The following is a 26217-nucleotide window of genomic DNA, read 5'->3' as shown; positions in this document are numbered from 1 at the left end:
GTAGTGTGGGGCCCAAAACTGGACACAGTACTCCAGATGAGGCCTCACCAATGTCGAATAGAGGGGAACAATCACGTCCCTCGATCTGCTCGCTATGCCCCTACTTATACATCCCAAAATGCCATTGGCCTTCTTGGCAACAAGGGCACACTGCTGACTCATATCCAGCTTCTCGTCCACTGTCACTCCTAGGTCCTTTTCCGCAGAACTGCTGCCTAGCCATTCGGTCCCTAGTCTGTAGCTGTGCATTGGGTTCTTCCGTCCTAAGTGCAGGACCGTGCACTTATCCTTATTGAACCTCATCAGATTTCTTTTGGCCCAATCCTCCAATTTGTCTAGGTCCTTCTGTATCCTATCCCTCCCCTCCAGCATATCTACCACTCCTCCCAGTTTAGTATCATCCGCAAATTTGCTGAGAGTGCAATCCACACCATCCTCCAGATCATTTATGAAGATATTGAACAAAACCGGCCCCAGGACCGACCCTTGGGGCACTCCACTTGATACCGGCTGCCAACTAGACATGGAGCCATTGATCACTACCCGTTGAGCCCGACAATCTAGCCAGCTTTCTACCCACCTTATAGTGCATTCATCCAGCCCATACTTCCTTAACTTGCTGACAAGAATACTGTGGGAGACCGTGTCAAAAGCTTTGCTAAAGTCTAGAAACAATACATCCACTGCTTTCCCTTCATCCACAGAACCAGTAATCTCATCATAAAAGGCGATTGGATTAGTCAGGCATGACCTTCCCTTGGTGAATCCATGCTGGCTGTTCCTGATCACTTTCCTCTCATGCAAGTGCTTCAGGATTGATTCTTTGAGGACCTGCTCCATGATTTTTCCAGGGACTGAGGTGAGGCTGACTGGCCTGTAGTTCCCAGGATCCTCCTTCTTCCCTTTTTTAAAGATTGGCACTACATTAGCCTTTTTCCAGTCATCCGGGACTTCCCCGGTTCGCCACGAGTTTTCAAAGATAATGGCCAATGGCTCTGCAATCACAGCCGCCAATTCCTTCAGCACTCTCGGATGCAACTCGTCCGGCCCCATGGACTTGTGCACGTCCAGCTTTTCTAAATAGTCCCTAACCACCTCTATCTCCACAGAGGGCTGGCCATCTCTTCCCCATTTTGTGATGCCCAGCACAGCAGTCTGGGAGCTGACCTTGTTAGTGAAAACAGAGGCAAAAAAAGCATTGAGTACATTAGCTTTTTCCACATCCTCTGTCACTAGGTTGCCTCCCTCATTCAGTAAGGGGCCCACACATTCCTTGGCTTTCTTCTTGTTGCCAACATACCTGAAGAAACCCTTCTTGTTATTCTTGACATCTCTGGCTAGCTGCAGCTCCAGGTGCGATTTGGCCCTCCTGATATCATTCCTACATGCCCGAGCAATATTTTTATACTCTTCCCTGGTCATAAGTCCAACCTTCCACTTCTTGTAAGCTTCTTTTTTATGTTTAAGATCCGCTAGGATTTCACCATTAAGCCAAGCTGGTCGCCTGCCATATTTACTATTCTTTCGACTCATTGGGATGGTTTGTCCCTGTAACCTCAACAGGGATTCCTTGAAATACAGCCAGCTCTCCTGGACTCCTTTCCCCTTCAAGTTAGTCCCCCAGGGGATCCTGGCCATCCGTTCCCTGAGGGAGTCAAAGTCTGCTTTCCTGAAGTCCAGGGTCTGTATCCTGCTGCTTACCTTTCTTCCCTGCGTCAGGATCCTGAACTCAACCAACTCATGGTCACTGCCTCCCAGATTCCCATCCACTTTTGCTTCCCCCACTAATTCTACCCGGTTTGTGAGCAGCAGGTCAAGAAAAGCGCCCCCCCTAGTTGGCTCCTCTAGTACTTGCGCCAGGAAATTGTCCCCTACTCTTTCCAAAAACTTCCTGGATTGTCTATGCACCGCTGTATTGCTCTCCCAGCAGATATCAGGAAAATTAAAGTCACCCATGAGAATCAGGGCATGCGATCTAGTAGCTTCCGTGAGCTGCCAGAAGAAAGCCTCATCTACCTCATCCCCCTGGTCCGGTGGTCTATAGCAGACTCCTACCACTACATCACTCTTGTTGCACACACTTCTAAACTTAATCCAGAGACACTCAGGTTTTTCTGCAGTTTCATACCGGAGCTCTGAGCAGTCATACTGCTCCCTTACATACAGTGCTACTCCCCCACCTTTTCTGCCCTGCCTGTCCTTCCTGAACAGTTTATAACCATCCATGACAGTACTCCAGTCATGTGAGTTATCCCACCAAGTCTCTGTTATTCCGATCACGTCATAGTTCCTTGACATCACCAGGACCTCCAGTTCTCCCTGCTTGTTTCCAAGGCTTTGTGCATTTGTATATAAGCACTTGAGATAACCTGTTGATCACCCCTCATTCCCAGTATGAGGCAGGAGCCCTCCCCTCACAGACATTCCTGCCTGTGCTTCCTCCCGGTATCCTGCTTTCCCACTTACCTCAGGGCTTTGGTCTCCTTCCCCCGGTGAACCTAGTTTAAAGCCCTCCTCACTAGGTTAGCCAGCCTGCTGGCAAAGATGCTCTTCCCTCTCTTCGTAAGATGGAGCCCGTCTCTGCCCAGCACTCCTCCTTCAAGGAACACCATCCCATGGTCAAAGAAACCAAAGCCTTCTCTCCGACACCACCTGCGTAGCCATTCGTTGACTTCCACGATTCGACGGTCCCTACCTAGGCCTTTTCCTTCCACGGAGAGGATGGACGAGAACACCACTTGCGCCTCCAACTCCTTTATCCTTCTTCCTAGATCTGCTTGCTATGCCCCTACTTATACATCCCAAAATGCCATTGGCCTTCTTGGCAACAAGGGCACACTGCTGACTCATATCCAGCTTCTCGTCCACTGTCACCCCTAGGTCCTTTTCCGCAGAACTGCTGCCTACCCATTCGGTCCCTAGTCTGTAGCTGTGCATTGGGTTCTTCTGTCCTAAGTGCAGGACCCTGCACTTATCCTTATTGAACCTCATCAGATTTCTTTTGGCCCAATCCTCCACTTTGTCTAGGTCCCTCTGTATCCTATCCCTGCCCTCCAGCGTATCTACCACTCCTCCCAGTTTAGTATCATCCGCAAATTTGCTGAGAGTGCAATCCACACCATCCTCCAGATCATTAATGAAGATATTGAACAAAATCGGCCCCAGGACCGACCCCTGGGGCACTCCACTCGACACCGGCTGCCAACTAGACATGGAGCCATTGATCACTACCCGTTGAGCCTGACAATCTAGCCAACTTTCTACCCACCTTATAGTGCAATCATCCAGCCCATACTACTTTAACTTGCTGACAAGAACTTCCTAGTACTAATACTCATGTCCCCAGAGCCATCCCTGCACTGAAGCAGGGCACAGCATATTATAGAGGTGTATATCTGAAATATCTCAAAAGTCATTTAAAAACATCTCTCTATTATGAAATTCAATCTGTTTGGGATTTTCCCCAAATTCCTTCACTACATTTAAGTCCAGAAGTAGAAACATTTTTTAATTCCAACATACTGATAAATGGTGCGTGATATACTTCAGTATCGTCTCTTTTAAATCACATTATAAACTTTTTCTACACTAAATTTGTCTTTTTTATAACTCTTTCCCTCATGAAAAGATATTTAGGAAAGCCATAAGGAAAGTAGAAAGTGCACATGTGACCCACACTCCTCCTGATGTGGTGGTCTGTCCCAGTTAGTGGCACTGACACCATGTAGAAGAGAGAGATGAGAAATGAGTCAGCACTACAGCCTTAACTAATAGGCAGTTGGCTTTTAGCTCATGCAATAGATACTCCTGCACTAAGCTCCAGAGGTCTCAGGTTCAATCCCGACGACCGGGGTCTGTTGGCATTACATATACATACAGTTTATACGTTGTTTATCAGTAGTCTTAAAAATTAAATTTCACAGAGTTACCATATTATGGTGTTCATCTCTCTTGTCTCTGAAGGAGCTGACAAGCTAGCATCACAAACAGAAGCCTCTGCTTTCACCTGTCCAGTTCATTGCCTTTTCACGCTCATAGCAACTTCTCTCAGCTCCCTGTGGTATCATTTTAATTGTCCCTTTTGTCTGTGCACTGTCTGTTTCATCATCATTTCTGTGGTTTTGAAGGCTTTTATTACAGTAGTTTGTACTTTCCAGAAAGAATGTCCTATGAGGCCAAAATATTCTTTTCTTTATTTCTGCCCTGTCTTGTTTCCCTACTTGATTCTACTTCTTGTCCTACTTAAAAGCATTATTAAGAGATGCATCTGCCCCCTTCTTTGTGGATGTGCTCAATGGCTTTAGATTTTCCATGAACAAAGCTTCAACTCAAATAATATGTTATCAAAGGATAGATTTTTTTTTTTTTTTTTTACTTTTTCTTCACTGACAAAATAAAGTGTCTTTGTTTTCAGGATTCCCAGGAGGCCAACCCAACTCGCTATTAAAATAGAAAAATCTGTTTGCTGCTGGAGGTCTACCAGCCTTCCCAGGGTTTTGTTTCTGGAGTTCTGCCAACCTCCCCACGTTTTTGTTCCATACCTGACCAATTGCGTCCTGACCATCTACTCCCTAGAAGAAAATAGTTCTGAGCTGGGCAATGTGACGTTATCCTCCAACTCAGTAAATACACAACTGGTGTATTTGCTGTTATTTAAATACAGTTGTGCCAAGTGTGCAAAGTTCCTGCCTAGAAGATTGTCCCTGCCCAGTGTGGCAAGGCACCTTCTCAGTCTCACTAGCCTCAACTGTTTTTAGCCTTGGCGTGACAGGCTTGGTGTAAAACAGTTCCTCTTGGCTGCACAGGGGCAGTCCGCTCCTTCTCTTAGCCAGTCTTTTAGGCTTGTTTTTCTCCCTTAGGAGAGGGAATGCAGCCTCCCCTCCTGGTGAGGCTTGCTGTCTTGCTGCGCCTCAACTACTGGCAGCTTGACTACTCTTCTCTCCCCCCCCCAATAGGGGAGGGTTTAAAAAGGTCTCATGCAGCCCTTAGTTGGAATCAGCTGATCCTAATTGCCCTCAGGTAACCCCCTCTCATCTGACCCTAATTGATTTCTGGTAACCCCTTCTTAGCTGAATCTGATTGACCTGTAGTCACCCCTTCTCCGTTGATAGGGAGGAGGGTCTTTTACCCTTCTGGGATTGTTTTCTACCCTGCTCTTGCAGCTGTCTGTCCTGAATTTATCACACCAGAGAAAAGGGGTGAAGGAAAAAGACCAAAGTGGTCAGGGAGGTGATAAGCACAAGGCTTGTATCACATCTTGGTACTTCCATGGTTTAAGTTTTAACATGAGTGATTTTTGTTTACAGGGGAGGGCATGGTGGGGTAAAGGTGGAGAGGAGGGGAATGATAGGGACGGATGAGTGTGAAGGAAAAAATGGGAGGGGAGAGTGGAGGACAATTGAGGGAGAGGGGGAAACTCTGGGGTGGGTGGAGAGGACCAGTGTGGCCAGGGGGAATAAGGCTCTGATGCTGAGGGATGTAGGTTAGAAGATCAGGAAGATGTCACTGCACCCAACCAATCAACATGTGGAAAATGACCAGAGTTCAAGTCTGACTGTCCAGTGACAAGGAATCTGATAGGGCAGCCTCCTGCTGCTGCTCCTGACTAAAGAGCAAGAAGCTTGGGGGCGCTAAGGTTTCTCTTTGAGCTCCTCCTGCTGGAGCAGGGCCTCACATGGGCTGAGGCCTCTGGCACATTGATGTTCCTTACTGCATCCTACTTGTTCTGTTGTGAGGTAAGGTGTGGTTTGGGGATCCTCTAATTTTATTCCTCTCTTACCTATTGTATGGCAACAGTGCTGACTGTTAGGGTAGGAATAAATGGTAAATTTTCAGAATGGAGAGGGGTAACTAGTGGTGTTCCCCAAGGTTCAATCATAGGACCAATCCTATTCAACTTATTCATAAATGTCTGGAGAAAGGGGTAAACAGTGAGGTGGCAAAGTTTGCAGATGATTCTAAACTGCTCAAGATAGTTAAGACCAAAGCAGGCTGTGAAGAACTTTAAAAAGATCTCACAAAACTAAGTGATTGGGCAACAAAATGGCAAATGAAATTTAATGTGGATAAATGTAAAGTAATGCACATTGGAAAAAATAACCCCAACTATACATACAATATGATGGGGGCTAATTTAGCTACAGCTAATCAGGAAAGAGATCTTGGAGTCATCGTGGATAGTTCTCTGAAGACGTCCATGCAGTGCTCAGCGGCAGTCAGAAAAGCAAACGGGATGTTAGGAATCATTAAAAAGGGGATAGAGAATAAGATGGAAAATATCTTATTGCCTTTATATAAATCCGTGGTACACCCACATCTTGAGTACTGCATACAGATGTGGTCTCCTCATCTCAAAAAAGATATACTGGCATTAGAAAAGGTTCAGAGAAGGGCAACTAAAATGATTAGGGATTTGGAACAGGTCCCATATGAGGAGAGATTAAAGAGGCCAGGAATTTTCAGCTTGGAAAAGAGGAGACTAAGGAAGGATATGATAGAGGTATATAAAATCATGAGTGGTGTGGAGAAAGTGAATAAGGAAAAGTTATTTACTTGTTCCCATAATATAAGAACTAGGGGCCACCAAATGAAATTAATGGGCAGCAGGTTTAAAACAAATAAAAGGAAGTTCTTCTTCACACAGCGCATAGTTAACCTGTGGAACTCCTTGCCTGAGGAGGTTGTGAAGGCTAGGACTATAACAGGGTTTACAAGAGAACTGGATAAATTCATGGAGGTTAAGTCCATTAATGGCTATTAGCCAGGATGGGTAAGGAATGGTGTCCCTAGCTTCTGTTTGTCAGAGGGTGTAGATAGATGGCAGGAGAGAGATCACTTGATCATTACCTGTTCGGTTCACTTCCTCTGGGGCACCTGGCATTGGCCACTGTCAGCAGACAGGATACTGGGCTGGATGGACTTTTGGTCTGACCCAGTATGGCCTTTCTTATATTGTTCTCTAACACATGTACTTTGGAAACTACAGCAGTGCACAGCAAGTTCTGGTTGAGCATGTATGCCTCGTGTTGAGCTCAGAGTGGTAGTTATGGGTGTTCTCACCTTCTCTGGCTGTTGTGTAGTAGGGGAGGCTAGGGAGCAGAGCACTGGGTACCTGTTAAAAAGCATGAACAGCAGAGCTGATGATGCTGGAGAAGAGGGTGTGGAAGCTGCCACAGGAAATGGGGTAATAGCAATCGTTTTATGTGGGGAGGAGCAAAAAAAGAGACAAACACACACCTGTCTTCCATCCTCAGTAGCTAGGAAAGAGAGAGAGAGAAAAGCATTTTCCTTCTTGCCTTATGTCTCTGGATAGGATAATTCCTGTATTGCTCTATATAGATAGAAGAAAGGACATGGTTTGGTGTCATGATAAGATTTGGTCAGAGGAACAACTCTACAAGTTGAGATTATTTATGTTAAACAGCTGAGAGGAGGCTATCTTACTGTTCCATGCCCTTGCTTCCTTGGAAATATTCCTTCTAGTAACTGCAGAGTAATGTTGATGCAGGCTTCCATTTTTTTAAGCTGTTGCTACAAGGTGCTGCCTAAATTACTTGGCAAGAGACGGATGAAGACTCTGCTAATAACTTTGCATTGCCCAGTCTCCTATGATAGTTGCCAGATAGTGTGAAATTTTGTCAGGGACAATACTAATAAGATAGTGGTCTGAGGATCCCCAGGTTCCCACACACCAGGTTGCTGCTGGTGGATTTTCAATTGTTTTCTTTCTACAAGGGTATGAGAAAAAGGCAGATAAAATATCCAAAAATTCACCCAAATATACACTCTATGCCAGCTCTAAATGTTCAAAACTCATGATGCAGGCCCCGCAAAATCATGAGATTATCTTAAAAATCATGAGATTAAAATAAGAATAATTTGAGAGGTTTTTTTGCTTTCTGGTCTTTGAGTCTGTAGGGTGCGCATGGGTCACATTTTCAAACTTTTCTCCACAGTCATGAGGTCTAGAAGCTTTTATTTTTACTTTTTTAAAGCTGAGTCTCACATAATCCTGTGTCTCCAGGAGCTTTAAGTGAAACATCAAGTACTGTGAGACTCAAGATAAAATTGCTAGAGTTGGCAACACAGCAACCTTCCACTTTTTGGTTTTACTTGAAAAATCATTCATTGAAAATATTTTTGACCTTCTCAGCCCCCTTTTCTCCATAGCTCCCTGATACCTCTCCTTCTATTAGGATGCTTCCAGGGCTGAAAACTGAGATTGTTGTAACTTTTGTCTTGATCTTGAAATAAATTGTGTCTTCCAAAATCATGATGTTAAGTGACTATCAGGTTTCCAGCTTCTCATTTGTTATTTGATGGCCCACTCTGGTTGTAATCATAGCCATGTTTTGTTGTCTTTCTGCTCTGCCTCTACATTCTTGTGACCAGGCAGAATACTCACAAATTTCCGTACTTTACACAATCACCGTAAGAAATCAGATTGGCTTAGTGGAATTGTCACATGAAGTACAAAAACACTGGGGTAAGGGAGACCCTGAACAATACCCTATCAGCTCTTTAAGGGTCTCCTTACTGAAAAAGAGAAGGAAGTAAGATGCAGGATGTAGCCCACAACCCTAAACCAACAACTTTACTTTGTTAGTAAATCCAAAAGTTAACTAAAATGACCCAATGTGTTTTCCCACATGATTAATTAGAGAGGGGCCTAACCAAGCCCTTTTTACCTCCCCAGTGCCTTCCTCACTTTGGGAGGGAAACCAGTAGTACCCTTTAAACCAGTGACTGATAATGACTGATGCAAATGATGAAGAAACACAGCTAAAAGCATAAAAAGCTGGGTGTGTGAGAGAGAGGTTCTGTAAAGTTAAAAAGGAAGGTTTATAAAAAAAATTCTTAGAATTTAAGTATTAACGCAAAACACCCCAATGTGATTTAATTGGCAGTTGGTGATGGGAGGAGCTTAGGGAAAAATACAGAGTTTTGCCTACCCTAAAAAATTCTGGTGACCTTTTCTTTGAAAATCTCTAGTGACTCCATGTTTGGAGAAGGGAACTGAAATTAGCCAGGGGCATGGCTCTTGTTTCAGGGATGCCTTGCTGTCCCTACGAAAATCAACTGAAATTTGGCCCAGTTATAAGACTTTCAAAAATCAGTTTGCATGCTCAGTAGAAGGGTAGAAGAGCTAAAATCTCTGAAGTTTCCATGTGCACTGGGCATGCTCCAGCCCAGGGCTGAGGAAGACTTTTCTTACAATTGCTGCTATGGGCTATCCTTAGGGGACTGTGTCAGGTCTGGGTCGAGATCCAGGCACCAGAACTGAAAAGAGGGAGTCTCTCTCCTGTGCTCCAAATGCCCACCATGCTAAGCCTGGGCAGCACAGAGGAGGAAGTTGTCTAAATTAAATGCAGAGGGTGAGAAAAGATGGACTTGCAAGAGTAGATTGGAACAAAGAAGTTGCGTGTGGGGAAGACTGAGACTGGAGGCTGGTAGTGGGGAGAGGGAAACTGGGATGGGGATTTGGTGTTGAAGAGTGACTGGAACTGGCTGGATAAGGAGAGTGGGACTGAAAACCAGTGGGTGAAAAAAGTGAGGGGGAGGGGAGACAGATCTGATGAGGATTGAAGATGGTTGTGGGGGAAACGGACTGACAGAGCAAAAAGATTTGTACAAGGACCTAGGGGAGAAGTGAGATTGGATGAAAAGCTTGGGCAGGAAGACTGGGAGTGTGGAGAGGACTAGATGTTGGGGGAGACTGGGACAGGGAAGTTCACAGAGGGAGACTAGGAATGGCTGGGCAAGGAGACCAGGACTGGGTTGAGGAGCTGGGTAGGGAAGGGACAGGATTGGAACAGAAATAGTGGGAAAGGATGGGTCAAAGAGGGTCAAGCTTGGGAAGAACAGGCTGAAGGGTCTGTGACCACTAGAGCACATGCCTCTCCAGAGATTGGAAAGGAACCCAAGATTCCTGAATCTCACCATTCCTCTGTTGTCAACAAATAGCTGCAAAACCCATTGGCAAAGTGTGTGTCCCCTCCCCCTCCAGTGCTGGTCCCACGGAAACTGAGAACCTGGTACTGCTGTCAGTCACTCCCCTACCTCAAGTGAAAGAGGTCTATGTGGTGAAGCTAATGTTTCCACTACTGCTGATAAACCATTAGGGTGTCAATCTGATGCCATGTGGTGGAATTTTTTTTTCTGTTTTCTCTTTGAAAAGCCTACAAATTTACACACACACAACTGCATTTAATATTGTTAAAGTTGTGAAATCAAGCACTCCAAAGTCACGAAATGCCAGAATTAAGGTTGTCTGTGCTTTCTTATTTCAGCCCCCTTGTGCATATGCATTGTGATGCAGTCATTAGATGATTGCATTGTGTGGACAGGATGGACAGTGGTCATGTTATTTTGTTCTCTCATTGTTCAGTGGAAGTCCCCATACCTTATTTATTGCACACTTTCAAACACTGCTGTGAAGACAGAATGATGAATTTCTTCTTGGGCTTTGCTATGGTGCACATCGTCAGCGAATCACAAATATCAATGAATTTGAGATGAGGAGGTATTATTATCTCCATTTTACAGATGGGGAACTGAGCCACAGAGATTAAGGTCAAAAGTATTCACTAATTTTGGGTGATCAATTTGAGACAACTAGATCCAGATTTTTCAATGTACTTAGCATTTTATAACTCTTCTATAGTAAAAGCCCAACTCCCATTAACTACTGCTGAGAACCCAGCACTTCTGCAGATTGGACTCTAGAATCTCAATTCATTCATCTGGAGGAGCAACATAGTTAGTGACCACCTGTGAAATGTCTGATTTAAATGACTTGCCTAGAATTGCATAGGAACTCTTTGGCAGAGCCAGGTATAGAATCCAGTTTTCTAGGGCAGTATTCAACTTGCTGTAAACATGAAACCATCTTTTTTCTCCCCTGTCCCATTCACTCAGTACCGTCCAACTTCTGTAACAAATGAAGCAGGGGAGCTATAGACAAATCTCCTTCACTACACAACCCTGATTCATCTCCAGAGCAGGTCCATTTGGGGCATCTAGTTTATGATCATGTAATTAAAGACTATCATACTGCCTGTGCAACCTTAATTTAGCCCCCCCCCTTGTGGGTAGTCATCTTAACTCTGCCATCTCCTATTTTTATGCCTAAAACTTACACCACAATTTCACTATTTTAGATGCAGTTCTTTTTCACTTCTAAAGGGGGGTGCCACATATAAGTAATTGGTTTATGGGTTCTGAGCCACATACCAAATCCCTTTGATTTCCTTCTGTAGGTAAGAAGGGCCTCAGGAAGATCTGAACAATTTGGGAAGCGTCTCCTTCTAATTAAAAAAACGTTGAGATGTTTTTGGTGACCACTTAAATTCTAAGAGGACTTTTCCACAAACATCCATTTTTCCTTTATAGATCTCTTTGTATGTATTTTGAAATCCCCCTTCTCCTCTCTCTGTCTCTCTCTCACAGATTTTTCATGCTTGTAATTGTGTTTCTTTGTCATTTTTGGGGTGTCAATATTTATCAGTCATTGGTTTAGGGGTTCCAGGCCAAACACCGAAATCTCTGTAGATAAGATGAGCCTTCAGTTGGTGGTTGGAGCAGAAGGCGGTAGGTCAGACCCTGGAAGGGCAAGTATTTAGGTCATAACATCATATGTAGTGCATTTTTATTTCCTGTGATGTCCTAGCCAGTGACTTGATTTCTGATGATGCCATCATCCTTTTTTCTTCATCAGTCTCTCACTTATCTGAGACCATCACTCTAAATAAGTTCACCAATTCCATTTTAGCAGAGGTCGTATTTGCATGAAGATCTAAAGTCAGTATAGGATTCTTTCATTTAATCAATTAAGCAGAGTGTTTCCTCAGAAACATTAAATGTTTCTTCTCTGTGTCTGGACTTTTTCTCATGACAGAAGTCTAGTATTGTCCTTACTAATGATATCTGACTCTGAAACACCTTGACATGAATATTTACAAACTTGGTTGCCTGAAGTGAGACCATGCTGTTAATAGACAGATGCAGCCCACCTCTCCCCCTCCCCCGCCCCACCCAGGGACATCTCCTCTCTACTATTTAATATCGTACATCTTATCTGAAAAGTATTCTAGTAAATTGCTGGCTGGTACTGTTCAAGAGCACCTTTTATTTTGCTGGCAGGAGACATACACAATGCAAAATACTGAAAACAATTAAAGCCAGTTGGTTTTAAATAACATAAGAATCAGAATCACACCCAATATCTTTTTAAAAGCATCTGTTTTACAGATGCTCAGTCAATTTGTTTCTTTGGATTGTCTTAGGTTTGCAAAGCTTCTGTAATACTGAGATTAATGATGCATTTTATTTATTCAGTCACTTTATTGGTTTATTTTGCCAAAAGCTATGAATTTTATGAAAGGAAAATCTTTAATTTTGTTTATATCTAATCAGATGTGCAATTGCCCTGGCACAGATTTGTGATAAACCTTCTATCTTCAGCATAGCTGCAAAAGCAGAATGATAATTTGGATGTCATATTTGTGACTCTAGGTCAAAAACATGAAAAATTACAAACAAATTTACTGAATTTATCTGATGAAACATTTTAAAGGTAAGACTTGAGCTCTTGTTAGCTTTCTATTTTAGTGTCTTTTCATTAATTCTGTAAATTTTGTTTTCTCCTATGCTGGACCATGAATCTTCTTCTTTTAATGATGTAGAGGTAGTTGGTTGATGACTACAAGTGGGGTGTCAACAAAAAAATATATTATTTTTAAAGTTGTTGAAAGTGGCTCTTGCCTAGACAGGTTTGACCAGCTTTTAATAAGAGATTCTCTTTGAACTTGTTTCATAATTCAGTTGTTGAAACTATTTACAAATATCCAGCTTCGCTGAATCGGAACCATATTTATATCAGAGTATTGAAATTTTTTTACTTTGTTAGTTAAAAGCCATTCATTTCACAAGAGATTTCCACAGTTCATGCTAATTGTTAATCAAGAGCAACATTTCGAGGAGACACAGTGAGGAAAATGTAGAAATAAACCTATGAAGCTTAGAACCTTGAGTATGTCAGAACTGATTATTTTTGTTGAGCTTTTTGTGCATTATTCCTTTGATTGAATCCATTTTGATTCTTATGCCTATCTTAATTTTTATTAGGTGCTATATGTAGGTATACCATATATAATGTATATGTGTAAAATATAATTAGGATCAGAATATATTCTGATTAATGGCATTACGGGCACAAACTCATTCTGTTAACAAATGGAATCAAGTATTATACACTCTTTTTTTGTTTGGTTTCAGAGTAACAGCTGTGTTAGTCTGTATTCACAAAAAGAAAAGGAGGACTTGTGGCACCTAAGAGACTAACCAATTTATTTGAGCATAAGCTTTCGTGCGCTACAGCTCACTTCATTGGATACATACTGTGGAAAATACAGAAGATGTTCTTATACATACAAACCATGAAAAAATGGGTGTTTACCACTACAAAAGGTTTTCTCTCCCCCCACCCCACTCTCCTGCTGGTAATAGCTTATCTGAAGTGATCACTCTCCTTACAATGTGTATGATAATCAAGTTGGGCCATTTCCAGCACAAATCCAGGGTTTAACAAGAACATCTGAGGAACGGGGGGGGGGGGGGGTGTAGGTAGGAAAAACAAGGGGAAATAGGTTACCTTACATAATGACTTAGCCACTCCCAGTCTCTATTCAAGCCTAAGTTAATTGTATCCAATTTGCAAATTAATTCCAATTCAAGAGTCTCTCACTGGAGTCTGGTTTTGAAGTTTTTCTGTTGTAATATCTCAACTTTCATGTCTGTAATCGCGTGACCAGAGAGATTGAAGTGTTCTCCGACTGGTTTATGAATGCTGTAATTCTTGACATCTGATTTGTGTCCATTTATTCTTTTACGTAGAGACTGTCCAGTTTGACCAATGTACATGGCAGAGGGGCATTGCTGGCACATGATGGCATATATCACATTGGTAGATGTGTAGGTGAACGAGCCTCTGATAGTGTGGCTGATGTGATTAGGCCCTGTGATGGTGTCCCCTGAATAGATATGTGGGCACAGTTGGCAACGGGCTTTGTTGCAAGGATAGGTTCCTGGGTTAGTGGTTCTGTTGTGTGGTATGTGGTTGCTGGTGAGTATTCGCTTCAGGTTGGGGGGCTGTCTGTAGGCAAGGACTGGCCTGTCTCCCAAGATTTGTGAGCGTGTTGGGTCATCCTTCAGGATAGGTTGTAGATCCTTAATAATGCATTGGAGGGGTTTTAGTTGGGGGCTGAAGGTGACGGCTAGTGGCGTTCTGTTCTTTTCTTTGTTAGGCCTGTCCTGTAGTAGGTGACTTCTGGGAACTCTTCTGGCTTTGTGCTGGAAATGGCCCACCTTGATTATCATACACATTGTAAGGAGAGTGATCACTTTAGATAAGCTATTACCAGCAGGAGAGTGGGGCGGGGGGAGAGAAAACCTTTTGTAGTGGTAAACACCTATTTTTTCATGGTTTGTATGTATAAAAACATCTTCTGTATTTTCCACAGTATGCATCCGATGAAGTGAGCTGTAGCTTACGAAAGCTTATGCTCAAATAAATTGGTTAGTCTCTAAGGTGCCACAAGTACTCCTTGTCTTTTTTGTTTGTTTTCATGTTATAGCTTTCTTTATCACATTGTTTTTAGGACACTTACACTTTAAAATTAAACTTGTCAGGGAAAGAACAGTTTTCTGTTTGGCAGACATGTTTCTGTCCTCCTTATGGAGCACAAAGTTACTTTGACTAAATCATTTGCTCCTCTTTTACCGTTCCACATATGAAGGATGCTAGAGAAGTGTGGGAAAGTTTTTGTGAATTAACTTGTGCTCCTTATGCTGGAGAGCAGAAACCCAGTGAGTTCCTAAACACATCCTCACCTGCAATCACTATACAAATGAAGTCAATGGGATTTGGAGATGCATTTTGATTGCAAAATCTGAATACGAACAGTGGCAGAGCATACTCATTTAGTTTCATGGTCTGTGTTAATATCAGCAGACGTTCGTAATCTAAATTTGCATAAGCAAATGAACCTCTTGTAATCAACAAGATTTATTGGTTTATAACTGAATTTTTTTTAAAAAAATAGTTGCATTTTGGGCCTTAGACCCCTGAAAGTCTCCTATTTGGTCTAGTTTCCCATTTTATGCATTCTACTAAGTATGAACAAAATATTCTGAATTTGGTGAAAATGAGGAGGAAGTGTGTCCTAACTGGGAGTACTGAACTGGTGGGATAATAATACATTTTGTGCTTTTCTGTTTTTAAAGCTGGACCTGTGATTTGCAGAATGCTGACCTACTCTCCAACTCGAAGAGCTTTAATTGTGGGTTGTGGTCTACAGATGTTCCAACAACTGTCAGGCATTAACACAGTCATGTAAGTATCTGTTCATCCTTTTGATAAAATATTGGAATAACATTTCATGAGGTTTTTCAACGTTTGGCTTTTAGGCTGAATATTAATGGGGTTCTGAATCATTAAATTGGATATTATATGTATGGAACATCACAAGTATACCATATTTTGAGTATCAATAATTTAATGATGGTGAGCTATTATTTAAAATTAGATGTTGATTTCTTTGCATCATGGTTATGGTCAGAAAGATGTTGGTGTAAAACATCCTGCACAGATTTTCTATATGCCATAATCAGTCTCATGTACTTTATTGGATTTTATTACTGTGCACTTTACTACTCTCTCTATTGCAGACCCCATACTTCTCTGGTTGACTGGGCTGGACTCTACTCCAGCCTAAGCATCAACAAATTGCTAACAATGTTCTATTTGCAGAATCTTTACCTTATTTTTACCTCAAAGACATCTATGTGTAATATTAGGACAAACAAAAACTTCATTTGGCTTGACTGGGCAAGTTGCGTCAGGACACACCCCATCAATTCACATCTTTGGGAGCATGAAAATAATTTAAGGGGCAAGTCTCCAGCATTCCTTGCTACCTTCGCATCATCTACACACCTACATTTCTGGAGATAAGACACTCCAGCACTTCCTAACATTTTCCTTTCCTTCTCCAACACATACTGAAAAACAATATGCATTGTAACATACACACCCATGCATGATACTCTCACTGTCATGAAAAATCTGAAGAGTAGCCTCATGCTCTTTTGCATCAACAGATTGTCACAAATGATTATCATGGTCCATTTCTGCCTTAATAGTACTGCAGCTGCTTTTAAGATTCAACTTCTGGCACAACAGTAAGCTTAGAAAATGAGTAACTCAGTATTTGTATAGGTGGAAAACAGTCTGTCATCACCTTGGAATACTGTAAGAGAGAGAGGGTTTGACTGACTCACTGTCCCAGAAGCCAGCAGTTCTTCATAATGCTGTACAATTTAGACAAAATAGACTCATTTGAGAGGTCAGTTTATACTCTCCTTGAAACCTTTGCTTTGAGCTGTCAGGTTAGATGAAATAGACTGAACTCACACACCCAAGGTTTGAGCATTGTCTGCAGTGTGGATTCATGAAGGCAGTCATCTGGAAGACCCACAGTTACAATGAGAGTGGCAGTTTCTTCTCCTGTAGAAGGGAAAATAAAAATGTGGCGTGTATCCTCTACTTAATATGTGTAACTCATTAGTGTTTTGAGTTCTGTCTGCACATCTTGCTAAGAACATGCTCCTATGACCTGACCTAGAGAAAGAAGCGTGATTATAATCAAAGAAATACAGGGGCCATAATAGGAAGGGTAGAGTGTAACTGGACTGCGTAATGGATATGACAGAATATTAGAAATGTAAAGGAGAGAAATGTGAATGTTAATATGTGAATTGTCTATATCATTTTGTTTATGAAGGGGACCATGGTGTGTTCAGCCCATTTCTAGTTTATTAAGCATACGCTTTGATTTTTTTTTTAAACTGCACTATAACTTTCAAGATCCTGGTAAGAAGGAGCAAAAGGGCATACGGAATATATTCGTGAATAATAATACTTTAAAATGTTCACATGAATACGGTGTCAGGATATAATGTTAAATGGTTAAACTTTTGATTTTTGAGAATCATTTTATTTGCAACAGATCCAAAACTTCATTACAGCAGAAATATATTGAAATGGCATAAGATCTATAGTAGCTTACTTTGCTTTTTCTAAATTGCAGATGTGTTCAGATCAAACATTTTACCATGCAATAGCTTTTACAATCAGCTTGTAATTGACCTAATTTGATAGTGAGTGTGTGAGTGGAAGAAATTACTGCTATACAATATAGCTGGACTTTATAGACTTTGCATAGAAAGATGCCTTTAATAAACACATTAAAAAGTGTTGATAAAAGAATAGCGTATAATCATTTACAGTATCCAGCATTTTTTTTTAAAAAATCAGGATAGTTGATTTCCCTTTTCATTTCACAAATTTTGCAAGCTACGTGAACATTTTCCCATGAAAGCAGTTTCTTTATACAGGACATTGGACATCTGTTGATGGTTTGGTTGCACAATAAATTGGGGATAACAGTTTTTAATTTTCTTTTTAAAAAATTGTTACCTTCAAGAACTGTCTGTCTGTGCAGTAGCTATCTATGTAACTGCATGGTCTTATTTTCATTGTTCTCATCCTCCTAACCTTTTTATTTGCTGTTTGCACTCTTTTTGTGTTTGATCTCAAATTAGATTGTATGCTCACGGGGGCAAGGATTGTCTCTCACCATAAGTTCATACAGCACTATCACAATGAGGCCTTTGTTCCTGATTGGGACGGTAGACGATACAACACAAACAGTTAATAACGATAGTAAAACCTTCTTGTAAACCTAGATATATTCCACTAAGTGACTTAGCGATAGTTCCAGTTAGAAAGGAATTATAACAGACCTAATATTAGTTTCACAAACACCTACTACCGCAGCTGTGGCAAGTGGCAGTCAGCCAGAAGGGTTGGAGGAACAAAGATGGTTTTATTTCTTAGTGCTCCTCGAAGTTGCCTTGGCTGGTAATGGGCCCCAATGAGGCTGTTTTGTCAGATGAGGTTCACCATAGCACAGCAGTACTCTGGCATGTTCCCATCCCCCAGCATCCTCTATTGTTGGGGGAGAGGGGCTGACAATTCTGGCTCATTGCTATCTGGGCTTCCCTTACCCTGCAGAGATCTCCATGTAGCCTGTTAAGCTGGCTTTTCACCTTCTCGGAAGTGCCAGAGCACTCTTTTACCAGTTGATTTAATGTAGCAGCATTCATGGCAGTGTATACTGTGTTCTAGTCTTCTGGCTGGAGACTTTCCACCATTTGTCAGATGACAGATTCAGTATAGCTGTGTCTCCTTTTAAGAAGACAAAGCTCCAGAAGCCTTATAATTTTTTTCTAAAAAGTTAGTAGTTTACTGATAAATTAATGATAACAGGTGAATTCAAAATACTGTATTTTAGAGGCGCAGAAGCTGGAGGAATAGTATAATAACCACTCTTTCGTATATCTGTGTTTGCACTGAAAAGTATACTACTGTGTCTGTAAAAGAAACAAAAGTTTTGAATCAGAAAGACTGGGTGATTACGAAGCAGGAAAAAAATTGCCAGGCTCATTAGACCTTGTGAAAACGTTCTGAAAGATTACTTTCAAAACAGATCTTGTGGAGTTGTTGAGCGTTCCAGGACTAATGGACAATAGGAGAACTCTGAAAAACACATTTAAAAAACACATACAAACAACAAGTATTGTAGTGGTTTGGTGCTGAAAGGTTTAGGACTCTGCTATATATTTTCCAATTTAAAAAAACAACTAATTTACTTGGAGAACCCAATAATAGCTACAGGAGAGAAATGGTCACTTTCAGTAGGCTGCTTTTTGGTGAGGAATAGAAAGGGAAGGGATAAATGGGCTCGTGTGAAAATTCCCAACGACTCTGTTCTCGCTAAGAAATTCTATAGTAAAATGGACGTGTTTGACAGCATATATAAAAAGAGGTTCATATGACATCTACATGTATCAGATAGCAAAACTCCTACAACATATCCGGCTGCACAGACAGACAAGAACTGTAAGCATAAGCAGAAAGCCATTGTGGGTATGTCTGCACTGCAGTTAAAAACTCGTAGCTGGTCCATGTCAGCTGATTTGGGCTTGTGGTGCTCAGGCTGCAGGGCTGGTTAATTGCAGTATAGACTTCTGGGCTCAGGCTGCAGCTTGAGCTCTGAGACTCTCCCGTCTTTCAGGGCTGGAGATCCCGGGCTCCAACCCAAGCCCAAACATCTATATTGCAATTAAATAGAGTCTTAGCTTGAGTCACCTGGCCTGGGCCAGCCTCAGGTGTCTCATTGCAGTGTGGACATACCATGAAACTGTGAGAGCTGAGTGCAGAACAATGTTCTCTCCATTAAGGAAATGGATCTAAAACGGGAACAAAAAAGCGGACTGTCTAAGCAGACAAATGATTCAATCAGAGTGGAGTAAATTTTGGAATGCTGAATTTGGTCACTAGAAAAGTAAATGTCAAGGACCAAAAGTTCTTTTTAGGGGACAAGGAAACCGATACCATAGGATATATTGTTGCAAAAGAGTCCTTTTGGGATTTAGACATATTTGAAGATTTTACAGACTCTAGTCCTGGAATGCCCTGATTTCTGATCTAGTATTTTAGAGGCAAGTGGTTCATCTCGATTCTCCTCTTATCCCCACAAGATACATTTTGAGAGCACCAGACCAGATAAAGCCTAAACAAAATATTTTGTTTTCCAGATGGAAATTTAAATGTAATGCCAAGGAGCTGTTTGATTTCATCTTAAACCACATTGTATTTTTCAGTTTCATAAATTTTTCTAATAGCCATTTGAACAAACAGAGCTTAAGTCCTTCTGTGTTTCTTTACCACTTTACCTTGGATTTTCATAAGCCTGTTTGATCTTTATTAGTCCAAATTAATAAACATGCCACTTGTCTTCATTTAATTAAGTATTTTTGTGCCCCACCTCCTTCCAACAAATAAATTAAATGTAACTATTATACATAATACATCTATGTCTGGACTTGGTCCATAGACATCTTCAGTCCGTAATAAGCTTGCACTGATTAAAAAAAAAATACCAAGAGAACAAGAAATGAAATCACAAAAACAAGCATCAATTTCCAGCTGGCAAGAAATATAACAAGAGAGTAAAAAATACAACAAAGAAAGAAAAGCTCAACAGAAAAAGAGAGAAGAAAAACAGAGTCAAATAAGGCAGTTAAGAATAAGAGATAAAAATGGAAAAGACAAAAGAGGGGAAAAAGAGAAACAGGTTTTAGAAACAGAGACACCGAAGGAAAGTTAGAAATATTTAAAAAGAAAATGAAAAGAGAACAAATATCACACTGAGTATAAATGAAAGAAAGAGAATAGAAACTGCATAGAAGACATAGATTTTGAGATAGATGGGAATGAGGCCAGGATGCTTTTGAAGATGAGTAGGTATTGGAGAAAAGTCTAACACACATCTAACAAAATAAAGAAAAGCATTTCTCGACAGGTTTAATAGTCTCTTCTGCAATGCACTCTACTGCAGTTATAGGGTCTGATCACGTGAGGTTCTGTGAGCCCTCAGCTTCTGTTAACTTAAATGGGATGTTGAAGGTGCTCATCCACTCACATGACTATATCCAAACAGAGGGAAAGCAAGCTTCCTCTACTAATGCATTTGCTAGTATTGTAGCTAACTTGGTAAGAGTATACAACTGACTTCCATTACAGTAGGAGGAGGAAGGGTGAAGAAATACTACTTCTAATATCCATTTATCTTCAAAAATAAAACACTGGACTGACAGTCCACAGAGTAATGGTACAGATAAACATTTATTAAAGACACTGTGGAAATTTACTGATGATCCTAATAATGTTTATACCCAATTAATAATCTTCAATTAGGAATATTTTTAAAGTAAAACATTTACAACCAACCCTCACCTATCCTCTTGGGGGGGAAAAAAAACAACCAGGATTGTTTTCTGAAAAGGCCATGTTCTCCAGTAGCTGCAGCAGACTTAGAGGGGCTGTATCACGTTTGCAACAGTTCAAGATGTAATTGGAGAGTAACACTGGGACTTCAATAGTTTACTATTTTTTTTTAAATCACTTAGTTATGGACGGTTTTTAAAAATTTGTCTAGTGTGCATAACATAACTTCACTACACTCCATGTTGCCTCGCTTTTTGCAGCAGACCCACCAGCCAGACTGCAGTCCCAGTTCCCAATGCCTGGAATGTAGCCTGTTGCAGCAGGTTGACAGGTCTGAAACCAACTGTCATTGTCTTAGGCTACGTCTATATCACCACTTATGTTAGTATAAGTTTTGTCGCTCACGGGTGTGAATAAGTCATCCCCATGAGGGACATAAGTTACACCGACGTAAGCACTGCTGTGGACAACGCTATGTAAGTAGGAGAGCTTCTCCTGCCAACCTAGCTACTACCGCTCAGTGGTGGATGAATTAAGTCAATGAGAGAGCTCTCTCCTGTTGGCTTAGAGCAGCTACACGAGGGAGCTTATAGTGGCGCAGCTCCATTGGTGCAGCTCCGACGCTGTAAGCTGTCTAGTGTAGCCATCGCCTGAATGGGAATCTGTTCCCTTTGCGTTAGGAAACTAGAAAACAGTCTCTCTCTCAGGAAAAGCAGTGACTTTTTGATCTAAAACACACATATTTCAGTTTTTGTTCCACTTGTCTGTTTGCTCCACTGCTGTGACAGCTACTCCTCATCATAAGATATGGAGTTTGAATAAAGTTCACCCCACAAGAGAGTGCATTTTGTTAGCAGGGCCTGGAGGGATGACAAAAGGAAAGAGTATGGCCGTGATGCAGCCAAGATTTCAACAAGACTATTCATGTGCTCAAAATAAAGTATACTTAAAGGTTTTGCTGAGTTGGGGCCTAAAGAGCTACAGAAAATATGTGTAGCTTGTCTAAGTGCCAACAGAGAGGGATGTAAACCCACAGATAAATGAAGAGTGTAAACACCAAGGTGAGAGAAAAACTTAGTGTGGCACAGGTAAAATGAGATGAAACTAAGAAAAGGAAAACTTCAAGTTGCAGATGAGGAAAACTTCCTGACAACAGAGTATTCGGCTGTGGGATTCAGAAAAGTGAGGGAAGCATTTAAAAGCTTTCTTGTTTCTTCCATTAAGAAAACATACGGCTCATGTTAAAAAGCTGAGGTGACTGTTCATGATTCTTCTTCCTTTTCTTTTAATGTAAATGGTCCTGAGCACACAAGGAGTAAGACATTGCCCTCAAATGCACTGCAGCACCTTCACTTAAATCACATTGGATTTTACTATTAGCTTTCTGTTTGGTATATGTTTGATCGCAGGTAGTGTCAAATTACACATGAAAATAGCTGTATCTGAACTAAATCAATATTTTTCTGCGTCTTATGAAGTGGAAGTATCAGACTGAAGGAGAGTGGTGTTTGTTGAGGACCAAGTTTTATAGAGTGAACTGTAGATAAGTTACAGTAGAATAAACTACTTTGATTTTTCCTATAAAGTAGAGGATAATACTCTCATCCTCTGAAATACGAAAGGCTGCACACCAGAGCAGTTGTAACTTCCAGTCTCCTTGAACATCAAAAACTTTAATATCCCATGTGATGCTTCTGAATTGCTTTGAAGATCACATGGAATGGGTTATTTTAAATGGCACTTACTATTTATCTATAGAGTGCTGCAAATGTGTAAGGTGCTTTAAAAAGTGCAGACTAAGACATGGTCCTCACCAGGAATAGCTTATAACTCTGAGAAACAGTTTGACATATGAAGGCCCTGCCTGTCTGGAGGCCAACGTGCCTCTCTAGGAGTTATACATTCACACCTTTTAACAAAAATGAAAGAGAAACGAAGGATAAAAGCCCATGAAAAATGGAGGCATTTGTTTCTCAGGCCATCCTTTCCTAGTCACCCTAGTTCTTTGTCCCTTGTTTAAACACGTATCACGAAGCCTGCTGGGTAGCCTGACCTGGAATGATCTTGTTAGACTAGATTTGTGATTTTTATTACTGCCAACACATGGGACTAAGGGAGCATAAGAAGCTCTTCATATCTGAGAGGACAATGCTGGGGAAAGGAAGGCAGCCTCCATGGGGCTACTACTCCCCCTCCTGAATAGGTGGGTGGGCAGGGACACAGAATGAGTGGCGCCTAAGCCCTGGTTTCCATCATGTCCCCAGCCAGTACAGCTAAACTATGCAAGGGGGAAATAGTCTGTGTCAAGTTTAGGAGGACTGGTGCAGATTATTTCCCCTCCCTGGAGCAAGTGGGGAGCCAGGCACCATACTGTGACTCTGGTTCATAAACTGGGCCCTGGCCTGCTCTTGGGAGAACTACATGGTGCCCCTTACTCAGGGCATGTGGCAAAGCCACAACATATCCCGTGATTAGTTCCAGCCCATTTGGTGCATTCATTATCACTTATAGCATTTGTATTTAGAATATCACATACTAGGAATGAAAAATGAAAGGCTATGGGACAATCATGTTTGCCATCTTCACATTTGCCACCTTTTATGTGCCCTTTCCTGTGTTAGAAAAGACTGTTTTTTTCATAGTTTAGAATTTTTGACTTACACAAACATTGTAAAGTACAGCACTTTCTTAAACATTCTTTTATCTATAAAAAGGTACAAAAGCTAAAACAATATACTGAACCACATTTACAACAGCTGGGAGCTGGAGAGTTTAGCGGATGGCTGCACTAGTCCATAAGTTTAGTTCAGTTAATTGTAAAAGGGCAATTGACAGTTGTTCATTAGGACAGGGTTAAGGGATACACAAGGAATAAAGGCAAAAGGAGACACATCCCAAGGTGAAACCATAAAAATGAGCACTTAATATTGTGTTCAAATGGAGATGAAAGATTAGAATAGCATTTCAAACAGTTTTAGCAAAAGATAAAGTAAAGGGACGGATGCAACTTTTTTCACCCTATTGTGTTATATTTGTGTGATTACCAGAAAATTACCATCCCCAAACTCATCCATATCTTCCTCACCATAACAATGTTACATTCAACAACAAACACTTTGTCCAAACTGTGGGAACAGTCCTGGGTACTGTGATGGCTCCTGAATGTGCCAAATTCTTCATGGGCCACCTTGAAGAATTTCTGGACAAATGCACCACAAAACCAGTGATATGCCTGAGATAAATCAATTATTTATTTCATCCTCTGGCCAGATAACTTCAACTCCTTCAGAGATTTCCACCACAATTTCAACAATCACCACCCATCCGTTAAACTGTCTCTGGAACACTCTGGCACCAACATCAACTTGTTGGACACCACGATCAGGTTCTGCAATGGAACCTTACAGACAAGCATATACAAGAAACCCAAGGATCCCCTCACCTACCTTCATAGATCCAGTAGTGACCTCAAACACACCAAGAAATCTGTTCTCTACAGCCAGGCACTCAGATACCACAGAATATGCTTTGAGGAGAAAGTCCAAGATATTCACTTTAAAACACTTAAAACCACCTTCACCAAACAAGGACCCTTCACCAGAGAAGTAGATTTCGTCATGGAACAAGCCACCCAAATACCCCAAGAAAATTTGCTTCAATACAGAAATGAAGCCCCCTCTGACTAGACACCCCTAGTTCCCACACTGGCACCCATCCGGGGTATCATCAAACTATTACACCCCATACTCGATGGAGACCCCACCCTGAAAGAAATCTTTTCCAACCCCCCTCTTCTGGCCTTCAAACAACACCCCCACCAACTGCTCCAAGCTCATCATCAGAGGCAGGCTCCCCACAGACCAGGACACACCAACTCAAGGCACAAATAGGTGTTTCAAAATCTTCACCCTGAGCATTTGGTATGAGAGAGAAGGTGGTTCAGTTTCTATGCCCTGAAAGTGTTTCTAAAAGTTTTTTAAAGGATGAGTCCCAAAGATAGAGAGCTGGAGAGTGATACAAGAGGTTATATAACTAGAGTAATAGGATGAAATCAAGAAAAGGAAAATTTATGATGAATATCAGAAAAATATTTCTACTGCTGAGATCTAGATTGATGTAGTCTCTTAAGGGAAGTAGAGAATGCTCATCATTTCTAACTTTTTGAACTTGCCCATACAAACCAGAGGATATGTTATATAGCGCACTCTGTTGTGCTTTATAACACTGAATTATTATATTTATAAATTGTAAAACAAGACCATAAGCTCATACAAAAGTAGCTAGCCTTATTTCAATTGTATTTCTTGCACGCAACCTCCCCATGAATTGTGTGTATCTGTAATATCATACATATTTATTTTAATTAGATTATTATTTAAGATCTAATTTTAAAAACAGTAATGATTTAGCCTTCCAAACATCCTCCAAGACGGATTTATAATGATTTTCTTTCCAGCCTAGTTTGGATTTTATCTTTTGTAAAAAATGGTATGTTGTATAAAATGCCTAATGGAAACAAGCTCGGAGTACTCCACTTAGTTTTACTCACTATATTGCATTGTTCCACTTCCCTACAGCTTCTCTTCCTTTCTGGAACATTTACTGTCCCCCATTTTCACAATATATGAAATGTTAATATTTGTCATTCTATTTTCAGACTATTCTGAAGTTATAAAAGAGGCAAAAGTAAATTTCTATTATCTCACATATTATTGTTTGTAAGCCAATCAGTTACAATAATAATGAGTGTTAAAAGAATTACTATAACTAAACTTTTTTAAATAGTTAATGTAACTATTGTAACCTTCCACTCTGAATTATTAAAGAATAGGACTCTAGCACTGCACACACTGTGTAACATTGCATTGTACAGTGTATTATGTAATGCTAGTAAAGTGTTGTGCTATAATTGTAAAGCACCTTTACACACATTCAGAGAAATGTAGGGCTAGAAGGTACTTCAACAGGTCATCAAGTCCAGCCCCCAAAAGGTGGTTTAGACTGTAAACTGAAGTTGTTTTTGTTCAACCATCCAAACATTGGAACAATTAAATTAAAGTAGCTGGATTTTAATATTTAGCAGCTTTTTAGGTCAGGCACCTTCCCTGGTTGATTCACTTAAAACTCACTAAAAGTCAAATGTAGCTAATATAAATTGAACAAAGTCAGCTTCATTTTGAATTGTGAGTAAATACATTTTGACATTGTCTATTCTAGTAATCATATAAAAGTTAAAAGGGTTAATTGATATTCATTATTTTGAAGGAATAGCCAGGGTTGTTGTCTTTTTAATTTTCAATACTTTT

General features: G+C 40.9%; 1 protein-coding gene across 1 annotated transcript in view; it reads left to right on the top strand.

Annotated features, from left to right (window-relative positions):
* Positions 1-26217, top strand: part of SLC2A13 (solute carrier family 2 member 13) — a 326327-nt gene that overhangs the window by 155572 nt on the left and 144538 nt on the right. Inside the window, exon 4 of the mRNA XM_084616563.1 lies at positions 15283-15391. Within this exon, the coding sequence (XP_084472689.1) occupies positions 15283-15391 (109 nt within the window). The remainder of the gene's footprint in view (positions 1-15282; positions 15392-26217) is intronic.

The sequence above is a fragment of the Lepidochelys olivacea genome (assembly GCF_965140295.1).
Source record: "Lepidochelys olivacea isolate rLepOli2 genome assembly, chromosome: 1".
Lineage (NCBI taxonomy): Eukaryota > Metazoa > Chordata > Testudines > Cheloniidae > Lepidochelys > Lepidochelys olivacea.
The sequence above is the reverse complement of the archived record's forward strand: the minus strand, read 5'-3'. Positions and strand labels throughout refer to the sequence as shown.